General features: G+C 60.7%; 2 protein-coding genes across 2 annotated transcripts in view; one reads left to right on the top strand and one right to left on the bottom strand.

Annotated features, from left to right (window-relative positions):
- Positions 1 to 14,548, top strand: part of abcf3 (ATP-binding cassette, sub-family F (GCN20), member 3) — a 21,290-nt gene extending 6,742 nt beyond the window's left edge. Inside the window, exons 6-21 of the mRNA XM_080508297.1 lie at positions 3 to 125; positions 204 to 470; positions 2,384 to 2,464; positions 2,572 to 2,631; positions 2,703 to 2,759; positions 2,862 to 2,884; positions 2,984 to 3,039; positions 3,115 to 3,315; positions 3,427 to 3,503; positions 4,176 to 4,220; positions 4,293 to 4,425; positions 11,193 to 11,281; positions 11,768 to 11,859; positions 11,936 to 12,068; positions 13,239 to 13,326; positions 13,409 to 14,548. Of these exons, the coding sequence (XP_080364423.1) occupies positions 3 to 125; positions 204 to 470; positions 2,384 to 2,464; positions 2,572 to 2,631; positions 2,703 to 2,759; positions 2,862 to 2,884; positions 2,984 to 3,039; positions 3,115 to 3,315; positions 3,427 to 3,503; positions 4,176 to 4,220; positions 4,293 to 4,425; positions 11,193 to 11,281; positions 11,768 to 11,859; positions 11,936 to 12,068; positions 13,239 to 13,326; positions 13,409 to 13,567 (1,684 nt within the window). The 3' untranslated portion in view covers positions 13,568 to 14,548. The remainder of the gene's footprint in view (positions 1 to 2; positions 126 to 203; positions 471 to 2,383; positions 2,465 to 2,571; positions 2,632 to 2,702; positions 2,760 to 2,861; positions 2,885 to 2,983; positions 3,040 to 3,114; positions 3,316 to 3,426; positions 3,504 to 4,175; positions 4,221 to 4,292; positions 4,426 to 11,192; positions 11,282 to 11,767; positions 11,860 to 11,935; positions 12,069 to 13,238; positions 13,327 to 13,408) is intronic.
- A 1,047-nt stretch (positions 14,549 to 15,595) lies between these two features.
- LOC308136823 (uncharacterized protein) overlaps positions 15,596 to 17,500 on the bottom strand; it is a gene marked incomplete at its 5' end in the record, with an annotated part of 3,405 nt that continues 1,500 nt past the window's right edge. The window contains 4 exons of the mRNA XM_080505350.1: positions 15,596 to 15,970; positions 16,124 to 16,375; positions 17,053 to 17,129; positions 17,204 to 17,494. Of these exons, the coding sequence (XP_080361476.1) occupies positions 15,731 to 15,970; positions 16,124 to 16,375; positions 17,053 to 17,129; positions 17,204 to 17,494 (860 nt within the window). The 3' untranslated portion in view covers positions 15,596 to 15,730. The remainder of the gene's footprint in view (positions 15,971 to 16,123; positions 16,376 to 17,052; positions 17,130 to 17,203; positions 17,495 to 17,500) is intronic.

Raw genomic sequence — 17,500 nt, 5'->3', positions numbered from 1 at the left:
AGAGTCCTCGAGGAGGCGTCGGCTAGTCAGGCCAGCAGTAAGAAGGACAACCGAGTGGACCAATCGGGGAAGAACCGCAGTTATGACATCCGCATCGAGAACTTTGACGTTTCCTTCGGAGAGCGGTAAGTCCCTGTGGTGGCCAGCAGGGGGTGCAGCGGCGGCACACTCCACCTTGCTACAGGGGATCTGTTGATGTGCAGGTGTTTGCTGCAGGGGGCGGAGCTCTCTCTGGCGTCCGGCCGGCGCTACGGTCTGATTGGTCGTAACGGTCTGGGAAAGACGACGCTGTTGAAGATGTTGGCCAGCAGAAACCTACGTGTTCCCGCCCACATCTCCATTCTGCACGTGGAACAGGAAGTAGCTGGTGACGAGACGGCGGCGCTGCAGAGTGTCCTGCAGAGCGACACGGCGAGGGAGGACCTGTTGGGCGAGGAGCGGCGGCTCAACGCTCGCATCGCCAATGGAATGTAAGAAGCACTGCCTGATGGTGGGGGGGGGGTCCTGGACCTCCCTCACCCTGGGGGGTGGGGGGAGGTGGGGTCCTGGACCTCCCTCACCCTGGGGGTGGGGGGACGTGGATGTTAGCAGGGACCTCCCTGAAAACATCCACATTGCTGGGTTGCTTTGATTACATCCACGTTGCTGCGTTGCTTTGATTACATCCACGTTGCTGCGTTGCTTTGCCAACACTGCTCATTGCTGTATTGTTTTGCAAACATTTGACGTTGCTGTGATGCTTTGCCAGTTGCTGTGTTGCTTGGTAAACATTGCACGTTGCTGTGATGCTTTGCCAGTTGCTGTGTTGCTTGGTAAACATTGCCCGTTGCTATGATGTTTTGCCAGTTGCTGTGTTGCTTGGTAAACATTGCACGTTGCTGTGATGCTTTGCCAGTTGCTGTGTTGCTTGGTAAACATTGCCCGTTGCTATGATGCTTTGCAAGTTGCTGTGTTGCTTGGTAAACATTGCACGTTGCTATGATGTTTTGCCAGTTGCTGTGTTGCTTGGTAAACATTGCCCGTTGCTATGATGTTTTGCCAGTTGCTGTGTTGCTTGGTAAACATTGCACGTTGCTATGATGTTTTGCCAGTTGCTGTATTGCTTGGTAAACATTGCACGTTGCTATGATGTTTTGCCAGTTGCTGTGTTGCTTGGTAAACATTGCACGTTGCTATGATGCTTTGCAAGTTGCTGTGTTGCTTGGTAAACATTGCACGTTGCTATGATGTTTTGCCAGTTGCTGTGTTGCTTGGTAAACATTGCACGTTGCTATGATGTTTTGCCAGTTGCTGTGTTGCTTGGTAAACATTGCACGTTGCTATGATGTTTTGCCAGTTGCTGTGTTGCTTGGTAAACATTGCACGTTGCTATGATGCTTTGCAAGTTGCTGTGTTGCTTGGTAAACATTGCGCGTTGCTATGATGCTTTGCCAGTTGCTGTGTTGCTTGGTAAACATTGCACGTTGCTATGATGTTTTGCCAGTTGCTGTGTTGCTTGGTAAACATTGCACGTTGCTATGATGCTTTGCCAGTTGCTGTGTTGCTTGGTAAACATTGCCCGTTGCTATGATGCTTTGCCAGTTGCTGTGTTGCTTGGTAAACATTGCACGTTGCTATGATGCTTTGCCAGTTGCTGTGTTGCTTGGTAAACATTGCACGTTGCTATGATGCTTTGCCAGTTGCTGTGTTGCTTGGTAAACATTGCCCGTTGCTATGATGCTTTGCAAGTTGCTGTGTTGCTTGGTAAACATTGCACGTTGCTATGATGTTTTGCCAGTTGCTGTGTTGCTTGGTAAACATTGCACGTTGCTATGATGTTTTGCCAGTTGCTGTGTTGCTTGGTAAACATTGCACGTTGCTATGATGTTTTGCCAGTTGCTGTGTTGCTTGGTAAACATTGCCCGTTGCTATGATGCTTTGCCAGTTGCTGTGTTGCTTGGTAAACATTGCACGTTGCTATGATGTTTTGCCAGTTGCTGTGTTGCTTGGTAAACATTGCACGTTGCTATGATGTTTTGCCAGTTGCTGTGTTGCTTGGTAAACATTGCCCGTTGCAGCGTTTTGAGCATGAGCTCCATCCAAACAGCAACATGTTACCATGAGCAGCAGGACACAATGCTGCTATGAGCCTCCTGGCTGGAGGCAAACTGTGGACTGGATCCTGACTCTTCCTCCACTGAGACCGACTCCCTTCAGGATCCAGTCCACAGTTTGCAGCAGGGAAACACTGGAGCAATAAAAGTGACGAGGCTTCATGGATCAGAAATCTCTGCAGGTTGGATTGGAAATTTGTGATGGGTGAATTATGATGGTATCAGAACCAGGACGATACTGGATGGACCGTCCCTCGTCTCTGGTCCCTGACCCGGTCTCTGTGTCTCAGGGCGGAGGGGATGGAGAGCGTACGGCTGTCAGAGATCTACGTCAAGCTGGAGGAGATGGAGGCGGACAAAGCTCCCGCCAGGTAACGCCTCTCTTTTGGTTTCCATGGTGACCGGGGAAATGTGACTGACTTAAATAAAGTAGATCCAAATGCAGATTTTATGATTGACATTTCTGTTGTCCAATCAGAGCCTCCGTCATCCTGGCCGGTCTGGGTTTTTCTCCCAGAATGCAACAGCAGGCCACCAGGTGAGTCACCTGTCAGTCCCACTGTCCTCTCAGCTCCGTCAGTGCCTTGCTCAGCTGCTCTGTCTCTGCAGGGAATTCTCTGGAGGCTGGAGGATGAGGCTCGCTCTGGCCAGAGCGCTGTTTGCCCGGTGAGTCTGCCCCACTGCCCCAGCTGGCCACAGACCCTGACCTTACCTCAAAGGTCCGCAGAGGTTCAGGTGTCTCACTGTTCTTTCCCTTCTTGTCTCCAGGCCAGATCTCCTGCTGCTTGATGGTGAGGAGGGGGGAGGGGGGGGGGGGGGGGCTGCTGCTGCTGCTGCTGCTGCTGCTGCTGCTGCTGCTGCTGCTGCTGATGTGTGTGTGTGTGTTTCAGAACCCACCAACATGCTGGACGTCAGAGCCATCCTCTGGTTGGAGAACTACCTTCAGGTCTGAGCCACGCCCTCATTGGTCACACTAGATTCTGGTCTGAGCCACGCCCTCTAACTCCGCCTCCTCCCTCAGACGTGGCAATCCACCATATTGGTAGTTTCCCACGACAGGAACTTCCTGAACGCCGTGGTCACCGACATCATCCACCTGCACTCACAGAGGCTGGACAGTTACCGTGGCGACTACGAGAACTTCATCAAAACCAAAGAAGACCGACTGAAGAACCAACAGAGAGAGTATGAGGCCCAGCTGCAGTACAGACAGCACATCCAGGTACTTGTCACCTGCAGTACAGACGGCACATCATGTCGGAGGTGTGATGATGGTGATGGTGATGAAGAAGACGTGGTTGTTTGGAGGTTTCATTGAATGACTGTGTTTCAGGTGTTCATTGACAGGTTTCGCTACAATGCTAACCGGGCAGCGCAAGTCCAGAGCAAACTGAAGCTGTTGGAGAGACTGTGAGTGTCGTCGTCTACTTGTGTGTCTGTCGTTGTGTCTGTCGCTGTGTCCAGAGCAAACTGAAGCTGTTGGAGAGACTGTGGGTGTCGTTGTCTACTTGTGTGTCTGTCGTTGTGTCTGTCGCTGTGTCCAGAGCAAACTGAAGCTGTTGGAGAGACTGAGTGTCGTCGTCTACTTGTGTGTCTGTCGTTGTGTGTCTGTCGTTGTGTGTCTGTCGTTGTGTGTCTGTCGTTGTTTCTGTCGCTGTGTGTCTGTCGCTGTGTGTCTGTCGTTGTGTGTCTGTCGTTGTGTCTGTCGCTGTGTGTCTGTCGCTGTGTGTCTGTCGTTGGGCTGACACTTCTCAGAACTTGAGCTTCAACACTTGTTCAAACAAGCCGTCAGTAACTGTCTGGGCTCCACATGACTGTCCTGCAGCGCCCTCTGTTGGACACAAGACAAACTACACCAAAGTGTCTGCAGCACCTGCACTCAACCTGTGTGTGTGTGTGTGTGTGTGTGTGTGTGTGTGTGTGTGTGTGTGTGTGTGTGTGTGTGTGTGTGTGTGTGTGTGTGTGTGTGTGTGTGTGTGTGTGTGTGTGTGTGTGTGTGTGTGTGTGTGTGTGTGTGTGTGTGTGTGTGTGTGTGTGTGTGTGTGTGTGTGTGTGTGTGTGTGTGTGTGTGTGTGTGTGTAGACCGGAGCTGAAGCCCCTAGAGAAGGAGACGGAGGTCACACTGAGGTAGGAGACCAAGTTGTGTTGTTGCTGTTCATGTTGTTGTTGTTGTTGTTGACACTTGGTGAGTGTGTGTAGGTTTCCAGACAACTTTGAGAAGTTGTCTCCTCCCATCCTGCAGTTGGACGAGGTGGAGTTTCACTACAGTCGAGAGCAGCCGCTCTTCTCTGGACTCAACCTGTCAGCTGACCTGGAGTCTCGCATCTGCATTGTAGGTACCCCGACTCTCGGTCACCCCGCCTCTCCGCCTCTCGGTCACCCCTCCTCTCGGTCACCCCTCCTCTCGTTCACCCCGCCTCTCGGTCACCCCTCCTCTCGGTCACCCCGCCTCTCGGTCACCCCGCCTCTCCGCCTCTCGATCACCCCGCCTCTCGGTCACCCCGCCTCTCCGCCTCTCGGTCACCCCGCCTCTCGGTCACCCCGCCTCTCGGTCACCCCGCCTCTCGGTCACCCCGCCTCTCGGTCACCCCGCCTCTCGGTCACCCCGCCTCTCGGTCACCCCGCCTCTCCGCCTCTCGGTCACCCTCCTCTCGGTCACCCCGCCTCTCGGTCACCCCGCCTCTCGGTCACCCCGCCTCTCCGCCTCTCGGTCACCCCTCCTCTCGGTCACCCCGCCTCTCCGCCTCTCGGTCACCCCTCCTCTCGTTCACCCCCGCCTCTCGGTCACCCCTCCTCTCGGTCACCCCGCCTCTCGGTCACCCCGCCTCTCCGCCTCTCGATCACCCCGCCTCTCGGTCACCCCGCCTCTCCGCCTCTCGGTCACCCCTCCTCTCGGTCACCCCGCCTCTCCGCCTCTCGGTCACCCCCGCCTCTCGGTCACCCCGCCTCTCGGTCACCCCGCCTCTCGGTCACCCCGCCTCTCGGTCACCCCGCCTCTCCGCCTCTCGGTCACCCCGCCTCTCCGCCTCTCGGTCACCCCGCCTCTCCGCCTCTCGATCACCCCGCCTCTCGGTCACCCCGCCTCTCGGTCACCCCGCCTCTCGGTCACCCCGCCTCTCCGCCTCTCGATCACCCCGCCTCTCGGTCACCCCGCCTCTCCGCCTCTCGGTCACCCCGCCTCTCGGTCACCCCGCCTCTCGGTCACCCCGCCTCTCCGCCTCTCGATCACCCCGCCTCTCGGTCACCCCGCCTCTCCGCCTCTCGGTCACCCCTCCTCTCGGTCACCCCGCCTCTCGGTCACCCCGCCTCTCGGTCACCCCGCCTCTCCGCCTCTCGGTCACCCCTCCTCTCGGTCACCCCGCCTCTCGGTCACCCCGCCTCTCCGCCTCTCGATCACCCCGCCTCTCGGTCACCCCGCCTCTCCGCCTCTCGGTCACCCCGCCTCTCGGTCACCCCGCCTCTCGGTCACCCCGCCTCTCGGTCACCCCGCCTCTCGGTCACCCCGCCTCTCCGCCTCTCGGTCACCCCTCCTCTCGGTCACCCCGCCTCTCGGTCACCCCGCCTCTCGGTCACCCCGCCTCTCCGCCTCTCGGTCACCCCTCCTCTCGGTCACCCCGCCTCTCCGCCTCTCGGTCACCCCTCCTCTCGTTCACCCCGCCTCTCGGTCACCCCTCCTCTCGGTCACCCCGCCTCTCGGTCACCCCGCCTCTCCGCCTCTCGATCACCCCGCCTCTCGGTCACCCCGCCTCTCCGCCTCTCGGTCACCCCTCCTCTCGGTCACCCCGCCTCTCCGCCTCTCGGTCACCCCGCCTCTCGGTCACCCCGCCTCTCCGCCTCTCGGTCACCCCGCCTCTCCGCCTCTCGGTTACCCCGCCTCTCCGCCTCTCGATCACCCCGCCTCTCGGTCACCCCGCCTCTCGGTCACCCCGCCTCTCGGTCACCCCGCCTCTCGGTCACCCCGCCTCTCCGCCTCTCGATCACCCCGCCTCTCGGTCACCCCGCCTCTCCGCCTCTCGGTCACCCCGCCTCTCGGTCACCCCGCCTCTCGGTCACCCCGCCTCTCCGCCTCTCGATCACCCCGCCTCTCGGTCACCCCGCCTCTCCGCCTCTCGGTCACCCCTCCTCTCGGTCACCCCGCCTCTCGGTCACCCCGCCTCTCGGTCACCCCGCCTCTCCGCCTCTCGGTCACCCCTCCTCTCGGTCACCCCTCCTCTCGTTCACCCCGCCTCTCGGTCACCCCTCCTCTCGGTCACCCCGCCTCTCGGTCACCCCGCCTCTCCGCCTCTCGATCACCCCGCCTCTCGGTCACCCCGCCTCTCCGCCTCTCGGTCACCCCGCCTCTCGGTCACCCCGCCTCTCGGTCACCCCGCCTCTCGGTCACCCCGCCTCTCGGTCACCCCGCCTCTCGGTCACCCCGCCTCTCCGCCTCTCGGTCACCCCTCCTCTCGTTCACCCCGCCTCTCGGTCACCCCTCCTCTCGGTCACCCCGCCTCTCGGTCACCCCGCCTCTCCGCCTCTCGATCACCCCGCCTCTCGGTCACCCCGCCTCTCCGCCTCTCGGTCACCCCGCCTCTCGGTCACCCCGCCTCTCGGTCACCCCGCCTCTCGGTCACCCCCGCCTCTCGGTCACCCCGCCTCTCGGTCACCCCGCCTCTCGGTCACCCCGCCTCTCCGCCTCTCGGTCACCCCTCCTCTCGGTCACCCCGCCTCTCGGTCACCCCGCCTCTCGGTCACCCCGCCTCTCCGCCTCTCGGTCACCCCTCCTCTCGGTCACCCCGCCTCTCCGCCTCTCGGTCACCCCTCCTCTCGTTCACCCCGCCTCTCGGTCACCCCTCCTCTCGGTCACCCCGCCTCTCGGTCACCCCGCCTCTCCGCCTCTCGATCACCCCGCCTCTCGGTCACCCCGCCTCTCCGCCTCTCGGTCACCCCTCCTCTCGGTCACCCCGCCTCTCCGCCTCTCGGTCACCCCGCCTCTCGGTCACCCCGCCTCTCGGTCACCCCGCCTCTCGGTCACCCCGCCTCTCGGTCACCCCGCCTCTCGGTCACCCCGCCTCTCCGCCTCTCGGTCACCCCGCCTCTCCGCCTCTCGGTCACCCCGCCTCTCCGCCTCTCGATCACCCCGCCTCTCGGTCACCCCGCCTCTCGGTCACCCCGCCTCTCGGTCACCCCGCCTCTCCGCCTCTCGATCACCCCGCCTCTCGGTCACCCCGCCTCTCCGCCTCTCGGTCACCCCGCCTCTCGGTCACCCCGCCTCTCGGTCACCCCGCCTCTCCGCCTCTCGATCACCCCGCCTCTCGGTCACCCCGCCTCTCCGCCTCTCGGTCACCCCTCCTCTCGGTCACCCCGCCTCTCGGTCACCCCGCCTCTCGGTCACCCCGCCTCTCCGCCTCTCGGTCACCCCTCCTCTCGGTCACCCCGCCTCTCGGTCACCCCGCCTCTCCGCCTCTCGATCACCCCGCCTCTCGGTCACCCCGCCTCTCCGCCTCTCGGTCACCCCGCCTCTCGGTCACCCCGCCTCTCGGTCACCCCGCCTCTCGGTCACCCCGCCTCTCGGTCACCCCGCCTCTCGGTCACCCCGCCTCTCGGTCACCCCGCCTCTCCGCCTCTCGGTCACCCCTCCTCTCGGTCACCCCGCCTCTCGGTCACCCCGCCTCTCGGTCACCCCGCCTCTCCGCCTCTCGGTCACCCCTCCTCTCGGTCACCCCGCCTCTCCGCCTCTCGGTCACCCCTCCTCTCGTTCACCCCGCCTCTCGGTCACCCCTCCTCTCGGTCACCCCGCCTCTCGGTCACCCCGCCTCTCCGCCTCTCGATCACCCCGCCTCTCGGTCACCCCGCCTCTCCGCCTCTCGGTCACCCCCTCCTCTCGGTCACCCCGCCTCTCCGCCTCTCGGTCACCCCGCCTCTCGGTCACCCCGCCTCTCCGCCTCTCGGTCACCCCGCCTCTCCGCCTCTCGGTTACCCCGCCTCTCCGCCTCTCGATCACCCCGCCTCTCGGTCACCCCCGCCTCTCGGTCACCCCGCCTCTCGGTCACCCCGCCTCTCGGTCACCCCGCCTCTCGGTCACCCCGCCTCTCCGCCTCTCGATCACCCCCGCCTCTCGGTCACCCCGCCTCTCCGCCTCTCGGTCACCCCGCCTCTCGGTCACCCCGCCTCTCGGTCACCCCGCCTCTCCGCCTCTCGATCACCCCGCCTCTCGGTCACCCCGCCTCTCCGCCTCTCGGTCACCCCTCCTCTCGGTCACCCCGCCTCTCGGTCACCCCGCCTCTCGGTCACCCCGCCTCTCCGCCTCTCGGTCACCCCTCCTCTCGGTCACCCCTCCTCTCGTTCACCCCGCCTCTCGGTCACCCCTCCTCTCGGTCACCCCGCCTCTCGGTCACCCCGCCTCTCCGCCTCTCGATCACCCCGCCTCTCGGTCACCCCGCCTCTCCGCCTCTCGGTCACCCCGCCTCTCGGTCACCCCGCCTCTCGGTCACCCCCGCCTCTCGGTCACCCCGCCTCTCGGTCACCCCGCCTCTCGGTCACCCCGCCTCTCCGCCTCTCGGTCACCCCTCCTCTCGGTCACCCCGCCTCTCGGTCACCCCGCCTCTCCGCCTCTCGGTCACCCCTCCTCTCGGTCACCCCGCCTCTCCGCCTCTCGGTCACCCCTCCTCTCGTTCACCCCGCCTCTCGGTCACCCCTCCTCTCGGTCACCCCTCCTCTCGGTCACCCCGCCTCTCGGTCACCCCGCCTCTCCGCCTCTCGATCACCCCGCCTCTCGGTCACCCCGCCTCTCCGCCTCTCGGTCACCCCTCCTCTCGGTCACCCCGCCTCTCCGCCTCTCGGTCACCCCGCCTCTCGGTCACCCCGCCTCTCGGTCACCCCGCCTCTCGGTCACCCCGCCTCTCCGCCTCTCGGTCACCCCGCCTCTCCGCCTCTCGGTTACCCCGCCTCTCCGCCTCTCGATCACCCCGCCTCTCGGTCACCCCGCCTCTCCGCCTCTCGGTCACCCCGCCTCTCGGTCACCCCGCCTCTCGGTCACCCCGCCTCTCGGTCACCCCGCCTCTCGGTCACCCCGCCTCTCGGTCACCCCGCCTCTCCGCCTCTCGATCACCCCGCCTCTCGGTCACCCCGCCTCTCCGCCTCTCGGTCACCCCTCCTCTCGGTCACCCCGCCTCTCGGTCACCCCGCCTCTCGGTCACCCCGCCTCTCCGCCTCTCGGTCACCCCTCCTCTCGGTCACCCCTCCTCTCGGTCACCCCGCCTCTCCGCCTCTCGGTCACCCCTCCTCTCGTTCACCCCGCCTCTCGGTCACCCCTCCTCTCGGTCACCCCGCCTCTCGGTCACCCCGCCTCTCCGCCTCTCGATCACCCCGCCTCTCGGTCACCCCGCCTCTCTGCCTCTCGGTCACCCCTCCTCTCGGTCACCCCGCCTCTCCGCCTCTCGGTCACCCCGCCTCTCGGTCACCCCGCCTCTCGGTCACCCCGCCTCTCGGTCACCCCGCCTCTCGGTCACCCCGCCTCTCCGCCTCTCGGTTACCCCGCCTCTCCGCCTCTCGATCACCCCGCCTCTCGGTCACCCCGCCTCTCCGCCTCTCGGTCACCCCTCCTCTCGGTCACCCCGCCTCTCGGTCACCCGCCTCTCGGTCACCCCGCCTCTCCGCCTCTCGGTCACCCCGCCTCTCCGCCTCTCGATCACCCCGCCTCTCGGTCACCCCGCCTCTCGGTCACCCCTCCTCTCGGTCACCCCGCGCCTCTCGGTCACCCCGCCTCTCCGCCTCTCGGTCACCCCTCCTCTCGGTCACCCCTCCTCTCGGTCACCCCTCCTCTCGGTCACCCCGCCTCTCGGTCACCCCGCCTCTCGGTCACCCGGCCACCCCTCCTCTCGGTCACCCCTCCTCTCGGTCACCCCCGCCTCTCGGTCACCCCTCCTCTCGGTCACCCCTCCTCTCGGTAGCCCCCTCCTCTCGGTCACCCCTCCTCTCGGTCACCCCTCCTCTCGGTCACCCCTCCTCTCGGTCACCCCTCCTCTCGGTCACCCCTCCTCTCGGTCACCCCGCCTCTCGGTCACCCCGCCTCTCCGCCTCTTGGTCACCCCGCCTCTCGGTCACCCCACCTCTCCGCCTCTCGGTCACCCCTCCTCTCGGTCACCCCTCCTCTCGGTCACCCCGCCTCTCGGTACCCCCGCCTCTCGCCTCTCGGTACCCCCGCCTCTCGGCTCTCGGTCACCCCGCCTCTCCACCTCTCGGTCACCCCGCCTCTCGGTACCCCCCGCCTCTCGCCTCTCGGTACCCCCGCCTCTCGGTCACCCCGCCTCTCGGCTCTCGGTCACCCCGCCTCTCGGTCCACTCCGCCTCTCGCCTCTCGGTACCCCCGCCTCTCGCCTCTCGGTACCCCCGCGTCTCGGATCTCGGTCACCCCCGCCTCTCGGTCACCCCGCCTCTCGGTCACCCCGCCTCTCGGTCACCCCGCCTCTCGGTCACCCCGCCTCTCGGTACCCCCGCCTCTCGCCTCTCGGTACCCCCCGCCTCTCGGTACCCCCCCGCCTCTCGGTCACCCCGCCTCTCGGCTCTCGGTCACCCCGCCTCTCGGTCACTCCGCCTCTCGCCTCTCGGTACCCCCGCCTCTCGGTCACCCCGCCTCTCGGTCACCCCCGCCTCTCGCCTCTCGGTCACCCCGCCTCTCGGATCTCGGTCACCCCGCCTCTCGGTCACCCCGCCTCTCGGTACCCCCGCGTCTCGGATCTCGGTCACCCCCGCCTCTCGGTCACCCCGCCTCTCGGTCACCCCGCCTCTCGGCTCTCGGCCACCCCACCTCTCGGCCACCCCGCCTCTCGGTCACCCCGCCTCTCGCCTCTCGGTACCCCCCGCGTCTCGGCTCTCGGTCACCCCGCCTCTCGGTCACCCCGCCTCTCGGTCACCCCGCCTCTCGTACCCCCGCCTCTCGGTACCCCCCGCCTCTCAGTCACCCCGCCTCTCGGTCACCCCGCCTCTTGGCAAGATGACCTTAGTCACTTGGTGTGTGTGTGTGTGTGTGTGTGTGTGTGTGTGTGTGTGTGTGTGTGTGTGTGTGTGTGTGTGTGTGTGTGTGTGTGTGTGTGTGTGTGTGTGTGTGTGTGTGTGTAGGTTGGGGAAAATGGAGCTGGAAAAACCACAGTCCTCAAACTGCTGATGGGCGAGTTGACCCCAGTGGGCGGAGTCAGACAGGCACACAGGTGATCAGCTGTGATATCAAATTATTGTAACTCTATAAACCAGGTGTTGCTCAAAAACCAGTCCCGGGGAGTCCCGGGTGGGGCTCGAGCTGCTCCCCCGGGGAGAGCAACACCCCGGGGCTCCCCCCGGCAGCTGCTCCCCCGGGTGTTGCTCCCCCGGGGAGAGCAACACCCCGGGAGCTGCTCCCCCCGGGGAGAGCAACACCCCGGGGCTCCCCCCGGGAGCTGCTCCCCCCGGGTGTTGCTCCCCCTGGGAGCTGCTCCCCCGGGGAGAGCAACACCCCGGGGCTCCCCCCGGGAGCTGCTCTCCCCGGGTGTTGCTTCCCCCGGGAGCTGTGTTTGTTTCTAACGTGACGTTGACGGTGCTGATGGAGGTGACAGGTGTAGCGCTGACATCGGAGCAGGGTAATGAGTAGTGTCTGGTGATGTGATTGGCCAGATGCCATGTTGGAGGCGGAGTCACTGAGCGTCTGTGTGTCTCGTCAGGAACTTGAAGATTGGCTACTTCAGCCAGCATCACGTTGACCAGCTGGACCTCAACGTCTGCTCCGTGGAGCTGCTGCTCAACAAGTTCCCCGGTAACCATGGCAACCGCTGCCGGCACCGCCTGACGGCCCCGGTGCTCCGCTCTGACGGTTGGTGTTTGTGTGGCAGGTCGGACGGAGGAGGAGTACCGCCACCAGCTGGGAGGGTACGGTATCACTGGAGAGCTCGCCACTCGGCCGGTCGCCAGTCTGTCGGGGGGGCAGAAGAGCCGGGTGGCCTTCGCTCAGATGACCATGCCATGGTAACCATATGAAGCCGCTCTCACAAAGGTCAGAGGTCAGGGCCAACTATTACCCCTGAGGGCCACTTTGTGCTCCAGCCAACAGTCAAACACCCTAAAAGAAAACACCTTTCATCTGTATACTTACTGTTACCCTGGCCCCGACCGTTACCCTGGCCCCGACCGTTACCACTGGCCCCGACCGTTACCCCTGGCCCCCGACCGTTACCCTGGCCCCGACCGTTACCACTGGCCCCGACCGTTACCCTGGCCCCGACCGTTACCCTGGCCCCGACCGTTACCCCTGGCCCCGACCGTTACCCTGGCCCCGACTGTTACCACTGGCCCCGACCGTTACCCCTGGCCCCGACTGTTAGGACTGCACAACAATAGGATGGGGTTTCTTATTTCGGTGGAGGGTTAGGGTTAGGTCTATTTGGGTGGAGGGTTAGGGTTAGGGTTAGGTCTATTTGGGTTGAGGGTTAGGGTTAGGTCTATTTGGGTGGAGGGTTAGGGTTAGGTCTATTTTGGGTGGAGGGTTATGGTTAGGGTTAGGTCTATTTGGGTTGAGGTCTTCCTGGAGGTGGACGTTTTTATTTAACACTACAAGGTATCTGGTTCTAGAAGGACCTGGGTTCTGGACCCCAGGTGGCTCGCTCAGGACAGCGGGTCGTCTGTCAATCGGTAGGTTGAAGGTTCAATTATCTCTGTCCATATGCCAAAGTATCGTTGAGCAAGACACTGGACAAGGTTGCCAGTGGTGTGCAGAGATGTGCCAAGAAAGTAAAGACTGTAGTAGTTGATGGTGAAGGGTCCATGAGGGCTGTACTGGGTGTGGCTCCATGTGATTGGACATTTGTGGACCCTTCTTCATGTCCTGGTGTCCAGTGACTGGATGTGCGTAGACCAGGAGTGTCAAACTCAGATCCTGGAGGGCCGAAGCTCTGCAGGTTTTCCACGTCTCCCGCTGAACGTCCTGATGGTTCCTCACCACCTTCAGCACAAAGCCAGAGAACCAGCTGCTCATTGCCATCAGCTGTGTGGAAGCAGGGAGACGTGGAGAACCTGCAGGGCTGCGGCCCTCCAGGACCGGAGTTCCACACATGTGGTGTAGACCGTCCTTCATGTCCTGGTGTCCAGTGACTGGATGTGTGTAGACCGTCCTTCATACCACTTTGATGTCTTCCTCAGTCCAAACTTCTACGTTCTGGATGAACCCACCAACCACCTGGACATGGAGACGATCGAGGCGCTGGCCAACGCCCTCAACAAGTTCAGGGTGAGTGTTTCTGACCATTTCATTGTTCTTGTCTGACCATTGGGCTGGAAGACGGCGTCCTGAAGTGTCGTCATGGTTTCAGGGCGGAGTCATCCTGGTGTCTCACGACGAGCGTCTCATCCGGTTGGTGTGTAAGGAGCTGTGGGTGTGTGAGAGTGGGAAGGTGCGGCGCATCGACGGCGGTTTTGACGAATACCGGGACATCCTGCACGAACAGTTCAGAAAGGAGGGTTACCTGTGAGGCCCCGCCCCCTGTCATTAACCACACCTCCATAGTCACAGTGGCTCTAAGGATTTTTCTTCCCCTGGACTCTCACCTGTGGCTCTGGTCATCTGCCATTTGATTGGCTGCTTCTCCTGGTGATGTCACAGTGAACTGAGGAGGCGGGGCCATCAGGAGCCAATCAGTCTTTATTTGAAATGGATCTGTGGTCAGTTTCTCATCAGATTGGATTCTGTTTTGTATCCAATGTTTTTATCAATGTACACAGAGATCAAATAAACGGTCACACCCCAACCTGGTTCACGTCCTGTTTCATCACAGCGACAGTGTTGTCACTTCCTGTTCCATTTGTCCATGGGCTTCCTGCCCCCCACCATACAGGCTAATGGGGGAGGGGCTTCCTGCCCCCCACCATACAGGCTAATAAGTGAGCCATGTCTTCACCAGGTGATTGTAAACATGCAGGATTTCGCTCCAGGCTAGTTTCCATCTGTTCCATCAGACAAAAGAAGAAGAAATGTACTTGTTTGCACATGTGCAGAACGTGAGGCGGCGACAAGAGTGCCTCCTTCAGCCACTTCCTGTTGCTGCTCATGTGTTCGCCGTTTCTCTGGGTGTGTCACACACCAAGACCAGTATGGCCATACCGTCCAATACTCTGTAATACACCAGGTGAATGCAGCATCAAAGTGCTAAATGTGGATGGATTTGAAGGGTTTTTAGGATTTTTCCTTTGAGGGTCAACTAATCAATAAACCAAACAGTATTTGGGACAAGTTGAAGAAGACGAGGAGCCATGTGCTATTGTTTACATTCTATCTGTTGCTAAGTTACGGAGAGACAGTTCAAGCAAAGCAACAAGAAGCTGTGACTCTGCTGCTGCAGAAAGTTAGTGAAACTTATTGTCTCAATGTTTTCATCAGCTGCTCTCAAGATTCTTTACAAAGAAATGTAACGGCAAATAAAGGATTGAGAGCAGCCTGAGTGACTCTGACCTCTATGTGAGGTCACATCCTTTAACCCTAACCCTAACCCAGCCTGAGTGACTCTGACCTTCTCTATGTGAGGTCACATCCTTTAACCCTAACCCTAACCCTAACCCAGCCTGAGTGACTCTGACCTCTATGTGAGGTCACATCCTTTAACCCTAACCCTAACCCTAACCCAGCCCGAGTGACTCTGACCTTCTCTATGTGAGGTCACATCCTTTAACCCTAACCCTAACCCTAACCCTAACCCAGCCTGGGTGACTCTGACCTTCTCTATGTGAGGTCACATCCTTTAATCACCTCTACAATGATCACAACTAGTAGCAGACAATAGAATACCCCTAACCCTCTAAACCCTAACCCTCTAAACCCTAAATCCTAACCCTCTAAACCCTAACCCTCTAAACCCTAAACCCTAACCCTCTAAACCCTAAACCCTAACCCTCTAAACCCTAAACCCTAACCCTCTAAACCCTAAACCCTAACCCTCTAAACCCTAAGCTTCTCTATGTGAGGTCACATCCTTTAATCACCTCTACAATGATCACAACTAGTAGCAGACAAGAGAATACCCCTAACCCTCTAAACCCTAAACCCTAACCCTCTAAACCCTAACCTTCTCTATGTGAGGTCACATCATCTAATCACCTCTACAATGATCACAACTAGTAGCAGACAAGAGAATAACCCCAACCACATTGAACTATAGACATTAATAAAAGATCACCTCTAAACCCTAACCCTAACCCTCTAAACCCTAACCCTCTAAACCCTAAACCCTAACCCTCTAAACCCTAACCTCTAAACCCTAAACCCTCTGCAAAGCCCACCTTTGATCTCCAGTCCCTATCAGCACAACTTTGTAACATGAGCCTCACTAATGCTTCAGAAACTAATATAAAAGCACATCAATCTGAATATTTTGCTTCCAGTTCCCACATTGGCTTTATTAGGAGCGTAGCAGCTGATCCAGCCACCCCCCCCCCCCCCCCCCCCCCGGTTTAGAGTCTGGTTTAGACTCCCATTAAAACAAAGTCCTCTCAGACCAAGACTCCTCTGCTGCTTCTGGAGTGTTTAGCTCTAGCTTCTACCTGCAGCTGTTTGTGGGCGGGGCCAAAGGAGGGGCTACCTGGACGGTGGCTGGCTGCTCCTGATCAAAACAGCTTTTCAAGAAGACAATGTCCCCGTCCCCCTACAGCTCTGGCCTGCAGGTGGCAGCGGTCCCAGTAAGTGGCAGGACAGCATTCCTATAAAACGTCTCCAGCTTGGACACCGTCTCTTCCCAGAGTTCGGGGTCAAAGGTCACGGGCACCACCACCGTCTCCTTCAGGGTGAAGACCACCAGGTCCCCCTGCTGGAGACCCGTCACTGCCAGCTGGACCTGGACCTGTGTGAAGTAGCTGTGAGACGTCTTCAGCTGGTACACTGGAGGCTGGGACACCCAGGGACAGACCAGAGATAACACACACTAGACAAGAGGGACAAGGATGGACAAGCAGAGATCAGACAGAGAGAAGGGGGACAAGTAGGAGAGAAAACAGGTTGTGGCAGTGAGACAGACATTCCTGTGATTGTGAGTTTCTACCTCTCTGGGCCTCCGTCCATCATGGTCCTGGTCCTGGTCCTGGATCTGGAGACAGAATGAGGGGTCGTCCCTGCAGGCGTCCTCCACCCATCTGTTTCTGTGCTTGTATGGACACTTGACCTCCAAGCAGAGCGTCCGCTGGCCGTCCGTCACGATGCCGTCTGGACTCGCCGCCAGCCAGGGACGCCGGGCGTCCAGGAACAGGCCGCACTGCTGGACGCTGACCGGGCGTCCCGCCGCCGTCCTCAGCTCCTGGGGGACGCCGGGCGTCCATGAACAAGATAGCATTGGTTAGCACTGCTGGACGCTGACCGGGCGTCCCGCCGCCGTCCTCAGCTCCTGGGGGACGCCGGGCGTCTTCAGCTCTCCATCCAGTCAGAGCCCTGAATCAGAACCAGACCTGGTGCCAAAGTAGAACCAGACCTGGTCTCAAAGTAGAACCAGACCTGGTACCAAAGCAGAACCAGACCTGGTCCCAAAGTAGAACCAGTCCTGGTACCAAAGCAGAACCAGACCTGGTACCAAAGCAGAACCAGACCTGGTGCCAAAGTAGAACCAGACCTGGTCTCAAAGTAGAACCAGACCTGGTACCAAAGCAGAACCAGACCTGGTCCCAAAGTAGAACCAGTCCTGGTACCAAAGCAGAACCAGACCTGGTGCCAAAGTAGAACCAGACCTGGTACCAAAGCAGAACCAGACCTGGTCCCAAAGTAGAACCAGTCCTGGTACCAAAGCAGAACCAGACCTGGTGCCAAAGTAGAATCAGACCTGGTCTCAAAGTAGAACCAGACCTGGTCCCAAAGTAGAACCAGTCCTGGTACCAAAGTAGAACCAGACCTGGTCCCAAAGTAGAACCAGTCCTGGTCCCAAAGTAGAACCAGTCCTGGTACCAAAGCAGAACCAGACCTGGTACCAAAGCAGAACCAGACCTGGTATTGGCGCACCGCCTCCGCCTCCATCTGGACCCCCCAGCTCATGGCTCTGGTCTGGACGGTTGGACCTGCACCTGTGGGGTCATTTCACCGTGAGTTCACAGGGGGCAGTGTCGGTCCCTGTCAGGTGTGAGGGGGCGTGGCCTACCTGTGATGGCAGCCAGGTAGGAAGGGGGCGGAGTCTGGCTCCTGCCGTTAGCAAAGCGGCTGTTAGCGACACGGTGGGCCACGGAGGCCGTGATCCGGTTCTTCCTCCAGGAGAACCAGTGTGGGTTGGTGCTCTGGCCCCGGGTCAGAACCTCCACCTGCTCCACCTCCCTGGAGTCCAGAGGAACCTGCAGAACCAGAGACACACCAGGAGGACCTGGTCTCTGGACCCATCCTGGGCCAGTTCCGGTTCCCTGGTCAGTACTGTCAGCCTGGTTCTTCTGGACCCGTCCTGGTC

The sequence above is a fragment of the Blennius ocellaris genome, assembly GCF_963422515.1.
Source record: "Blennius ocellaris genome assembly, chromosome: 2".
NCBI classification, from domain to species: domain Eukaryota; kingdom Metazoa; phylum Chordata; class Actinopteri; order Blenniiformes; family Blenniidae; genus Blennius; species Blennius ocellaris.
The sequence above is the reverse complement of the archived record's forward strand: the minus strand, read 5'-3'. Positions and strand labels throughout refer to the sequence as shown.